Source organism: Anomaloglossus baeobatrachus, chromosome 5 (assembly GCF_048569485.1).
Source record: "Anomaloglossus baeobatrachus isolate aAnoBae1 chromosome 5, aAnoBae1.hap1, whole genome shotgun sequence".
Classification (NCBI taxonomy): Eukaryota; Metazoa; Chordata; class Amphibia; order Anura; family Aromobatidae; genus Anomaloglossus; species Anomaloglossus baeobatrachus.
The window spans coordinates 266,290,606-266,303,475 of record NC_134357.1 but is presented as its reverse complement, the minus strand read 5'-3'; the positions used below and the strand labels follow the sequence as shown (position 1 = coordinate 266,303,475).

The following is a 12,870-nucleotide window of genomic DNA, read 5'->3' as shown; positions in this document are numbered from 1 at the left end:
GCTCTAATTCCCATGGATTAGGTAATGGAATAGGGTCTCTTTCCAGCATGAATCATCTGATGTTTTATAAGTTGCGAATTTCGGGTAAAAGACTTCCCACACTCGCAACACAAAAATGGTTTCTCTCCTGTGTGTGTCCTCTGATGTCTAACCAGTACAGAGCTATTGGTGAAAAATTTCCCACATTCTGTACAGGAGTACGGCTTCTCCCCAGTGTGGATTCTCTGATGGGAAATAAGATTGGGGCTACTTCTAAAACATTTCCCACACACAGAACAAGAGTAAGGCTTTTCCCCGGTGTGAACTCGCTGGTGCAGTGTAAGGTTTGTGCTGCTTGTGAAACATTTTCCACACTCGGCACAAACAAAAGGTTTTTCACCTGTATGAGTCCTCCGATGCTTGATAAGTGAAGCCTTCTGGTTGAACGACTTCCCGCAGTCGGAACACACAAAAGGCTTCTCCCCTGTGTGAATTCGCTGATGAGTGATGAGATGGGCGCTGACAGAGAAACCTTTGCCACAGTCTGAACAAGAGAATGGTTTCTCCCCTGTGTGAATCCTTTGGTGCCTAACATACATAGAATTCTTGGCAAAGGTTTTTCCACAGTCAGAACATATTATTGACTGTGCCTCTGTATGAGCCCTTTGATGTTTCAGCATATCGGCATTTCTTGAAAAACATTTTTCACATTCCGAACATTTGTAACTTTTCTCTTTGGTGTTTTTTGATTGTCCAGTTATGGAGTATGACTTGGTATAACACCTTCTATTGTTTTCTTTCGCTGTAGCAGTGGAATTCCCATGTGCTCTTGGTGAATCGCTATCTTCTCCACTACATTCATCAGTATAGGGTACCAAATAATCTATCTGTGTATAGGTCTCAGTTTCTGTGGAGTTCACTTCAAGACAAGAAACAGATTCCTGCTTAATATGTGCAGATGGATATTGCTGAGTGTGACCTATAGTAGACATTTCTGTACCTGTGAAATTTTCTCCCTGAAATACAACTGACTCCTCCTTAATATGAGGGTCATAATACTGTAGGGTATGATCGGCAACTGTACACATTTTAGAGCCTTTATATAACTTGGATTCTTTTTTAATACTATTAGATAAACTCTGTGCCTGACTGGTGGGAGAAACCAATTCTTCTTTAATATGAAGTGCCTCCTGGTTAAGCTTGAGCTTTGTAGGCGAACAGCAATCAATGTCTATGAGAATATTGTCTTCAGAGACGTTGCCATCCTCAGTGTGATCATTTGTATCTTTCATTGACGGGCACGCTAGTACATTAGTCTCTATATCAATGCCTTCTTTACAAACCACAGATTCTTTCTTAATCTCATTAGAAACATGGTTAGTTTGGAAACCTAGGGATCCTAAAAGAACACAAAAAAACAATAAATACATATATTACATAAAGAATATTGTTATGTACTATACCAGGGTATGTAGGTAGGTCTTATAGCTGTATTAGCATGGCTGCATTGTGCTCAGCAACAAACTTTTAGTCACATCTCAGAGAAAAGTAGAAAAAAATAACCTCAAAATGGATATAGAAAAGGAGTGTGAAAATGCCAGAAAAAAGTAAATATACAAAAAGACTGACCCACACATCCAACAAGTGTGAACAGGTGCTAGCTGATAACACATTATAACTACAAAACATATATAGCTGAACACTAAAATGCTAACAATGAATAAGGGAACTCTGGTATTGCCTAACCATGCTATGTTCACTCCCCTTTATAGCTGGAATCTAGCTGCCCCGACATGAAGGTTTGTAACCCAGATAGTGGCATTTCAGGTTAGGTTCCCGGTATTACCATGCCGTGGTGATGAGGCTCACATGCATTGGCCAATACATAAGCTAAATATCTCTCTTTTTTCAAATATCACTCTAGCAGTAATGTAATACCAGAGTTCCCATATTCATTAATAGCATTTTACTGTGCAGCTGTATATGTTTTGCAGTTATAATGTAATTTCAGTAAGCACCTGTTGGTGTGCGGGTCAGGTTTTTTTGTATATTTATAGTGCTTCTCTTTCTCATTGAGCACTCCGCCCTATGACCAGGCTGTGTTCACTCCCCTTTATAGCTGGAATCTAGCTGCCCAGACATGGAGGATTTTAACCCAGATAGTGGCATTTCAGGTTAGGTTTCCAGTATACAGAGATTACCTTGCCATGGTGATCGAGCTCACATGCATTGGCCAATAAATAAGCTAAATATTTTTTTTTTTTCAAATATTCCTATAGCAGTAATGCAATACCAGAGCTCCCTTATTCATTGTTAGTATTTTAGTGTGCAGCTGTATATGTTTTGTAGGAAAAGAAAAAAAGTAGCAAACTGGGGTCCACTATGTAAATTGTAGTTCTTCTCAGAAGGTAATTATCTAATAAGAATAATGCTCTGTAGAATGATAACATTTTCAGAAGTTAACACTTATTTTGTGTATTTATCTTCATGCCCAACTCTTTACCTTTCAAGCACATATAAATGGCAAAAAAATTATATATTATATCCTTTTACCTGAAGGGGGAATTTGTTGGTGAACCTCCATTACATGGTCACTGGTAACGTTGAAATGACCTAAATACTTCCAGACCTGCAGAAACAAGATGGCGACATCCTTACACATTGTAGAAAGCTCACACATAATGATACAGTGATCATCTGGACACTTCTATTGGTTTCCGTGCCCCAGCAGCACTCACCTCTCCAGTGAGCAGATGAATGATCCTGTTGGTGAGTTCTAGGATCTTCCGATCATTAGTTCCCTCTGGTATGAAAGTATGGGGTGATGGCACCATGATAGGTGTCTGGGTCCTTCTCAATTCTTCTGCAGCACTGGGTATCACAAGGTCTCCAGATTTCTTTACAACCGTATAATCCTATAAATAAAAGAGTTTTAATGACATTAAATGCAAAAGAAATTGTGGTCTTGGCAGTATCGTATAAACTCATTACCAAAATAACAATGGTTCTTTAGTATATTACTGCTGAGCCCGCCTCTGCCCTTGTGTGAAGTCCAAGTGACAAAAGGTGGCTTCAGCATCCAATTATAATTATCGACTTGCTTTATTATGTTACAGGGAACCAAACATGGAATCATGTGCATAACCCGCCCGGATTTTATCACCAGAAGTCTAACGGTCAGTCAAAAAGATGATGACTTTTTAAACTTCACAAACTTGGATTTCAAAGGCTAAACATCAGAGCTGCCCACTAATGGTATATACAGACTGATAGTGCCAGTACTGCACTGGCTTTACCTTATGTACGAAAATCCTGATGTTTGGTTCCCTGTAACACAAATGCAATGACAGCAGCATTGATCGAACCCCTAAAGCTTGTCAAAACACAGACATATATCATAGGTCGAAACGTTACTACTGCTGGTTATGGTGATGTCATAATGAAGCAAGATGATCATTACTGGATGTTGAAGCCACTTTTATCCACTTGGATTTTGGCTGGGTATAATCCTACATTTGGCGTTCATTCATCCTCAAGGTATTGGAATCATTTCTCATGTCCAGGGGCAGATGGGGTGCTGACGTTTCTTCAACCACAGGTTTTCACCAAAGCATGGAGTTCCAGCAAGTCACTGCTGGTCATAACTGTTGCCATGTGTATGCGCCCTAACAGCAGCAATGGCGGAGTGGTGCGATTAAATAAAGAAAAGAGGACAAGCCAAGAGGACACCGGAGAAGGAATAAATGCCGAGGACTCGGCCCACCACTGATGCACACATCAAAGTGCAGTGCATTTCTGCAACTTTGATTAAAGATATTTCTGTAACCAAACATCCGATATTTCAACTAAATGTAAGCTTAGATTCTGCCTTTATTTCATACTGCAAAAGCCTGGTGGTTGCTTCTCTTTAAGTATCCAAAACTTTTAGAGTTGACTAGAACTCATACATTAGGCCCTCACCTCTCCGGTCAGCAGGTGAACCACTTCCAAGGTAATGTTTATTATATTCTCGCTTGCGGGACCCTGATCCACGTCCATCATTGGCCATGCAGGACTCTCTGATGTAACAGCAGATAGAAATTATGTCCTAGCATTGGACCAAAAGGAAGCAAAACATGTTATATGTCTATACGTAGCAGTAAATAATATAGTATGTGAAGCTGAGCACTCCAACATTATACATCACAACACAATGTAGTATACAATTATTATACTCTTTACGCTGTATTATATTATGGCACTAGAAAATATCCTATTAAAATAAGCAGACAAGCAGCTTCTAGGACTATTTATACATGATACCTGCAAAGACTCCACATTCTATTCTTCATGCCACCACATATTCTACTGTGGACGTACTAATGAAGGGAATTTTGTTTACTTACCGTAAATTCCTTTTCTTCTAGCTCCAATTGGGAGACCCAGACAATTGGGTGTATAGCTATTGCCTCTGGAGGCCACACAAAGTATTACACTTAAAAGTGTAAGGCCCCTCCCCTTCTGGCTATACACCCCCAGTGGGATCACTGGCTCACCAGTTTTAGTGCCAAAGCAAGAAGGAGGAAAGCCAATAACTGGTTTAAAGACCAATTCAATCCGAGGAAACATCGGAGAACTGAACCATACCACATGAACAACATGTGTACCCGAAAAAACAGAAAAACCCCGAGAAAACAGGGCGGGTGCTGGGTCTCCCAATTGGAGCTAGAAGAAAAGGAATTTACGGTAAGTAAACAAAATTCCCTTCTTCTTTGTCGCTCCATTGGGAGACCCAGACAATTGGGATGTCCAAAAGCAATCCCTGGGTGGGTAAAAGAATACCTCATGATAGGGCCGTCAAACGGCTCTCTCCTACAGGTGGCCAACCGCCGCCTGAATGACTTATCTACCTAGGCTGGCGTCTGCCGAAGCGTAGGTATGCATCTGATAATGCTTGGTAAAAGTAAGTAGACTCGACCAGGTGGGTGCCTGACACACCTGCTGAGCCGTAGCCTGGTGCCGTAATGCCCAGGATGCGCCCACGGCTCTGGTAGAATGGGCCTTCGGCCTTGAGAGAACCAGAAGCCCAGTAGAACTGTAGGTTTCAAGAATTGGTGCCTCGAGCCCCCGAGCAAGGGTGGATCTGGAAGCTTGCGACTGTTTACGCCGACCAGCGACAAGGACAAAGAGTGCATCCGGGTGGCGCAGGAGCGCCATGCGGGAAGTAGAACCTGAGTGCTCTCACCAGAACCAACAGATGCAAATCTTTCTGAAATTGATGGACTGGGCGAGGACACAAAGAAGGTGAGGTGATATCCTGATTGATATGAAAATGGGATACCACCTTAGGGAGAAATTCCGGAACCGGACGCAGAACTATCCTGTCCTGGTGAAGGACCAGGAAGGGAGTTTGTATGAGAGCGTTGCTAGCTCGGAAACTCTCCTAAGAGACGAGACCGTTACTAGAAGGCCACTTCCCGTGAAAAACGGGAAGGGAGACATCCTTCAAAGGCTCGAAAGGCGGCATCTGGAGAGCAATTAGAACCTTGTTCAGATCTCAGGGCTCTAACGGCCGCTTGTACGGAGTGCTGAGAAGACAAACTCCCCGTAGGAACGTGCGTACCTGAGGAAGTCGTCGTTTCTGAAAAAATACAGATAGCGCTGAGACTTGTCCCTAAAGGGAACTGAGCGACAACCCATTTTCCTACCTAGATTGCAGGAAGGAAGGAAACATAGACGATGCAACCGGCCAGGGAGAAACACCCTGCGCCGAGCACCGAGATAAGAACATCTTCCACGTCCTGTGGTCAATCTTGGCGGACGTTGGTATGCTAGCCTGTCTCATGGTGGCAACCACGTCCTGAGGTAATCCTGACGACACTAGGTTCCAGGACTCAATGCCACACCATCCGGTTGAGGGCCGTAGAATCCAAATGGAAGAATGGCCCTTGAGACAGCCAGTCTGATTGGTCTGGTAGTGCCCCTGGTTAGCCTACCGTGAGGCACCACAAAACCGAGTACCACACATCCTCGGCCAATTTGTAGCGACGAGGATGGTGCGGCCGCAGTCGGTCTTGATCTAGCGCAGTACTCTGGGCAACAATGCCAGAGGTGGCACCTAAGGTAGCTGGAACTGCGACCAATGCTGAACTAAGGCGTTTGCCGCCAGAGCTCGATGATTGTGAAACCGTGCCATGAAGCTGGCACATTGTTGTTGTGCCGTGACGCCATTAGATCGACGTCCGGCCTCTGTCAGCGGCGCCAGATCTCCTGAAACCCGTCCGGGTGAGGAGACCATACTCTTTCGGCCACACCTCAGCGACTTAGGAAGTCAGCTTCCTAGTTTCCACACTTGGGATGAATTGTGGATATGGTGGATGCCGTGTCTTCCACCCACATCAGAACCTGCCGGACTTCCTGGAAGGCTTGCCGGTTGCGCGTTCTTCCTTGGTGGTTGATGTATGCCACCGCTGTGGAGCTGTCCGACTGAAGTCGGATATGCTTGCTTTTCAGCCGCTGTTGGAAGGATTGTAGGGCAAGATACACTGCTCTGTGTTCAAGAACATTGATCTGAAGAGTGGACTCTTGCTGAGTCCACATACCCTGAGCGCTGTAGTGGAGAAAAACTGCTCCCCACCCTGATAGACTCGCGTCTGTCGTAACTATCGCCCAGGACGGGGATAGGAAGGACCTTCTTTTTGACCAAGAGGTGAGAAGAAGCCACCACCGTAGAGATTCCTTGGCCGCCTGAGAAGAACGACGACTCTGTTGAGGGACGTCGACTCCTCGTCCCATTGGCGGAGAATGTCCCATTGTAGTGGACGCAGTAAAACTGCGCGAAAGGAACTGCCTCCATTGCTACCATCTTACGTAGGAAGTGCATGAGGCGTGTCAATGTGTGCGACTGGTTCTTAAAGAAGAGCTTGCGGCCCGTAGTGAATGCTGTTTGTCTAGCGGCAGCTTCACTATCGCTGAGAGAGTAAGAAACTCTATGCCTAGATATGTTATCGATAGGGTCGGGGTCGGATCTGACTTTAAAAAGTTGATGATCCACCCAAAACTCTAGAGAGTCTCCAGCGCAACGTTCGGGCAGTGTTGGCATGTTTCCTAAGAGAGTGCCTTGACAAGTAGATCGTCTAAATACGGGACCACAGAGTGACCCTGAGAGTGCAGGACTGTGACTACTGCTGCCCTGACCTTGGCGAAGACCAGTTGGACTGTCGCTAGCCGGAAGGTAGAGCTACGAACAGAGGGTGTTCGTCTCCTATAACGAAGCGTAGAAACGCTAGTGCTCTGGATCAATCGGCACGTGTGGATAAGCATCCTTGATGCCTAATGATGCTAGGAAATATCCTTGGGACCTTGAGGCGATGACATGGCGGAGGGATTCTATCCGGAACCGCCTGGTGTCCACGAGCTTGCTGAGCATTTTTAGATCCAGAACGGGACGGAACGGCCCGTTGTTATAGGTACCGCAAAGAATTTGGGGTAAAAACCGTGACCTTGTTCCTGAAGAGGAACGGGGGTCATCACTCTTTCTGCCTATAGAGTGCACCCTGTTTGCAGAAGAGCAGCGGCCCGGCCGGGAGGTGGAGAAATTCTGAAGAATCGAGTTGGAGGACGAGAAGTGAGCTCTATCCTGTACCCGTGAGACAGAATGTCTCACACTCAATGGTCATTGACCTATGGCAGCTAAATATCGCCAAGGCGGGAGAGCCTGCTACGGACCGAGGCCGCAAGTCATGAGGAAGCCGCCTTGGAAGCGGGTTTTCCGACTGTTGCTTTTTTGGGCGAGACTGAGCCCGCTAAGAATCTTAGCTCCTCTGATCCTTTTGAGTCCACCTTGGACGAGGAAAAATGGGACCTGCCCGAGCCTCGAAAAGGCCGAAAACCCCGACTGCCTCTTGCTCTGTTGGGGTTTGTTGTGTCCGGGCTGAGGAAAGGATGAATCCTTACCCCTGGACTGTTTGATGGTTACATCCAACGCTCACCAAACAGTCGGTCAGCAGAAAAAGGCAACTGGTTAGGCAACCTTTTTTGGAAGCAGAATCTGCCTTCCATTCACTTAACGAGCAGACCAGGCTCTGCTTAAAAACACGGAGTAGCGGAGGCTACCGCCGCACGGTTCGCAGAGTCCAGGACAACCTGAATCGCGTAAGAAACAAATGCAGACATTTGAGAGGTTAAGGATGCCACCTGCGGCACAGATGTACGTGTAACCGTGTCAATCTGTGTAAGACAAGCTGAAATAGCTTGGAGTGCCCCAAGGGAGAGAATGCCGGAGCCAACGGTGCGCCGACAGCCTCATAGATGGCTTTCGACCAGAGATCCATCTGTCTGTCAGTGGCATCTTTGAGTTTGCAGTTCCATCTCCCACTGCAACTATGGATCTAGCTACAAGCCTGGAGATTGGAGGATGCCGCTCGGGACATTGGGTCCAGTCCTTGACCAAGTCAGGGGACAGGGATAGCGTGTATCCTAAGCCGTTTGGAGAAGCGCATATCTGGATAAGCGTGGTGTTCCTGGACTGCCTCTCTGAAGGCAGAGTGGTCCAGAAAAATACATGAAGCTGACTCCTCCACTGGAGGAGTTGTGAGAAATAACCCACATTCTATAGATGGACGCTATAAGATTATTTACTATGGCGTCACAATCAGGTGTATCCAGATTGAGAGCGGTCTCAGGATCAGAATCCTGAGCCGCTACTTCCGCCTCATTACACAGCGAGTCCTTCTGTTAGGACCCTGATGAAACCGAGGCCGCTCATAGCGAGCCCACTTAGGCTGTCTGGGACTGACGTCCGTGCAGAGCCGTGACTCTGGGATGCGTGTGACATTCCCGGAGCTGTTAGTTATTCACACTGAGGGGGGCCATGGATCAATGATTCAACAGTGCCCATCTTGTGAGAGACATGTCCGGACTGCTAGGCTTCTAGTATCATAGCCATAGTCTCAGAAAAACTGTCAGTAAATACTGCAGACACCGTCCTCATCCCCTGGCCATTAGTGCATACAATGGGAGTCTATGTACCTGCCGGCCGTATAGCCGTACATGCTGTACCAGCTGTATAGAAAAACATGTGGTTCTGCACCTTTGTTTTACACAGAGAATATGCTGATAACTCCTCCGCATAATCCAGGAGGGTATATACAACGTGCGACCAAACAGTGCAATGTATATAGTACAAGCATATCTATAAGTGCACTTCTGCACTAGTGGGGTTAGCACCACAGGTGCTGCTTAACGCCTGTTACAGCGATTGTGTGACTATCAGAATGCCAGGGTCTTCCACACTTGTCTCTGTATCGTACAGAAACTGACACTAATGGCTGCCGGTGTCCTTGTAGAGAAGGAAGCCGTGGGCGTGCCTGAGAAAGTGCGGGAATTGCACACAGTGAGAGGGGTGGAGTATGCAAAACATACTCCAGCTCTCAGCTCTGCTCTTGCAGCGTCACGCCCCTACCCTGACTGTCAGGGCTGTGGGCGGTAACGAAGGGAGACTAGGCCCAGAAGCCGGGGACTCGAGTTAACAGCGCGGCCGCCGTAAAAGCGCGGGCCGCGCTGAAGTCCCCGGCGCACCACAAGTGCCAGCCGCGCCGCAGTCCCAGCGGCCGGCGCGACCGCCCTAGAAGTGGCCAGCGTCCCGCCCCTCTCCTGACTGGCAGGTCTGGGGGCGGGAACGAACTAAAGCAGGCCGCAAAAGCCGGGGACTCGAGTTATCAGCGCGGCCGCCGTAAAAGCGCGGGCCGCGCTGAAGTCCCCGGCGCACTACAAGTGCCAGCCGCGCCGCTGTTCCAGCGGCCGGCGCGCCCGAGTCCTAGACGTGGGCAGCGTCCCGCCCCTCTCCTGACTGGCAGGTCTGGGGGCGGGAACGAACGGAAGCAGGCCGCAAAAGCCGGGGACTGTAGTTATCAGCGCGGCCGCCGTAAAAGCGCAGGCCGCGCTGAAGTCCCCGGCGCACTACAAGTGCCAGCCGTGCCGCAGTCCCAGCGGCCGGCGCGGCCGAGTCCCATAAGTGTGCCTGCTTCAGCTAAGCTGAATGAGGCTATGGCACAGGCGCCGCAGCGCTGATGTCCCCCGGCGCACTACAACACCCAGCATGCTGCGGTGTGAGCGCCAAATGCACGGGGACACAGAGTACCTTGAGGAAGCAGGGCCATGTCCCTGATGTACTCCGCTCCATCCAGCATCTTCTCCAGGGGCTGTAGATGGAGCACGGTCTCAGTGCCTGGAGACCGGTAAATCCCACTTCACCCAGAGCCCTGTAAAAAGGGATGGGGAAGGAATCAGCATGTGGGCTCCTGCCGCCGTACCCGCAATGGGTACCTCAACCTTACAAACACCTCCGACATACAGTGGGGTGAGAAGGGAGCATGCTGGGGACACTATATGTGTCCTCTTTTCTTCCATCCGACATAGTCAGCAGCTGCTGCTGACTAAAAAGTGGAGCTATGCGTGGATGTGTTGCCTCCTTCGCACAAAGCACAAAACTGGTGAGCCAGTGATCCCACTGGGGGTGTATAGCCAGAAGGGGAGGGGCCTTACACTTTTAAGTGTAATACTTTGTGTGGCCTCCAGAGGCAATAGCTATACACCCAATTGTCTGGGTCTCCCAATGGAGCGACAAAGAAATATATATATATATATTACGATCCACAAGGTAGAGATGAACAGGTCGCACTCCAATGGTCAAATAAAGAATTTCTTTTATTCCACGATCACATCAGGGTACAGGTAGTGAGGGAGGATGAGGGGGTGCCACGTCGGACGACGGCAGCCGTTTCGCAAGTAACCTTGCTTCTACGGGTCCAGTGCATGCAAAGGTGCTGCATCCGCCCTTAAATAACAGGTGAAACAGATGCAGCGTCCTTGCGTGAGTGTAGTGCCAATTAAAAACATATACCAGCTGTACAAACATCAGATTCACATAGAAACTTATTATATATCAATTACAGAATGGATTATAAAGTTTCATTATGTACATGGGTAAGGTTAGAGTAAAGAATTGATTTAAATACAATGCTCATTATAGTCTATCAAAAGACATCGCAAAATACAATATGCAAAGCAGGCTTAAGGAAGAAAAAAAAAAAAAAAACCAGCATTATAAGAACACTGACAAGTCATTTTTATCATTAAGGCCAAGGGGACCGAGAGCATTTAAGTCTATAATCAGTCTTGATTCTTTTCTAAGTAAAGAACGATGCATATCACCACCTGTGGGACAGGGATTAATTTTTATTATGCCTGCAAATTTTAAAAGGCGTGGATTACCTCCATGATATTCCTGCATGTGGGCAATTAAACGTGGAGAACCTATCCCAGAGGTTATAGACTTAAAATGCTCCCGAAAACGAACATATAAAGGCCGAATTGTTTTACCTATATAGTATCTTTGGCAAGGACAAAAAATAACATATACCAAGTAGTTAGATTTACAAGTAATCAGATCTTTTATTTTAAATAGCTCTGTACCAATTTTTAAAGTGTCTCCTATACAGTGATATTCACAAAAGGGGCAGCCACCGCACCTATAGTTTCCCTTGATTTTATTTCGATCCAACCACGTACCTAGTTTAGGGGTAGTAATACGATTATTAACAAGGATATCTCCTATGTTTTTACACCTCCTATATGAAATCAAAGGTCCCTCATGTGCCATTTCACAAAGATCCTTATCTTTATTAATTAAATGCCAATGTTTTTTGATGCTTGATTTTATTGCATCATACATAGAATTAAATTTAAAATTAAAAACGCATCTATTTATACTTTCAGTTTTCGTTTCTTTCAAGATGGTATCTATGTTTTTGTTTTTATTCTCACTTTTATTGTTAGGTTCTTTATTTTTATTCTTATTTTTATTCTTGGGATCATGATTCAAAGATTTGTCAAGGGCAGAATTGATGACTGATATCGGATATCCTCGTTCTAATAGACGTTTTTTTAGATCTAACGCTTGATGCAGAAAGGTCTCAGGATTATTGTGTACTCTTTTTAGGCGCAAAAATTGTCCATATGGAAGGGCTTTCTTCGTATGGGAGGGATGCGCACTATTAAAATGAAGCAGATTGTTCACTGCAGTAGGTTTTCTATATACCTGTCTGTCAATAATGCCATCAGATATATTGAGTGTAACATCCAAAAAATCTAGTTTTTGATTACCAAAAATATGCGTGAAATACATGTTATAGGAATTGTTATTATTTAAATATAACACAAAATTATCAAAATCTTGTGCAGAGCCATCCCATACGAAGAAGCCATCGTCCATATATCTGGCATATTTTTTAATATGTTTCAGATATGGATTTTTAGAACTATAAATAAAATCTTCTTCAAATGCTGCCAGATAAAGATTTGCAAAAGTACATGCTGCGGGGGTACCCATCGCGGTACCCCCGCATTGTAAGTACCATTGATCGTCAAATTTAAATGCATTATGGTGCAGAACAAAATCCAAAGCCTCTGTAATGAAGTCCACTAGCATTGGATTCTGATCAAAATTCATCAGGACTCTCTTGATAGTCTGCACACCCTGATCCTGTGGGATTCGGGTGTACAGACTCTCAATGTCCAAAGAGGCAAGGGAGAAACCTTTCTGCCATTGAAAATTGTCAAGCATTTTAATTAGATCTCCTGTGTCTTTTAAGAATGAGGGGATGCGGGTCAGTAATGGTTTAAGTAACCATTCTAGGTAGTGAGATAAGGGCTCTGTCACTGAACCTATTCCTGCCATAATGGGGCGGCCAGGGGGGGAGGCACTGTTCTTATGAATCTTTGGCAAATAATACCAATAAGGTTTTTTCGGAAAAAGAGGAAGTAATTTTTCAGCAGTTTTTTTAGATATAGTGCCTAAACTTACATATTTATGTAGAAGGCTTCTAAGTTTTTTGACAAAAGACCCAGTTG

At 45.8% G+C, this 12,870-nt stretch overlaps 1 protein-coding gene across 1 annotated transcript in view; it reads right to left on the bottom strand.

The window, feature by feature from the left end:
• The window catches only part of LOC142311231 (uncharacterized), a 124,693-nt gene that overhangs the window by 91,480 nt on the left and 20,343 nt on the right, over positions 1 to 12,870 (bottom strand). Inside the window, exons 2-5 of the mRNA XM_075349453.1 lie at positions 3,940 to 4,066; positions 2,718 to 2,894; positions 2,533 to 2,608; positions 29 to 1,378 (exon numbers count right to left, since the gene is read on the bottom strand). Of these exons, the coding sequence (XP_075205568.1) occupies positions 29 to 1,378; positions 2,533 to 2,608; positions 2,718 to 2,894; positions 3,940 to 4,020 (1,684 nt within the window). The 5' untranslated portion in view covers positions 4,021 to 4,066. The remainder of the gene's footprint in view (positions 1 to 28; positions 1,379 to 2,532; positions 2,609 to 2,717; positions 2,895 to 3,939; positions 4,067 to 12,870) is intronic.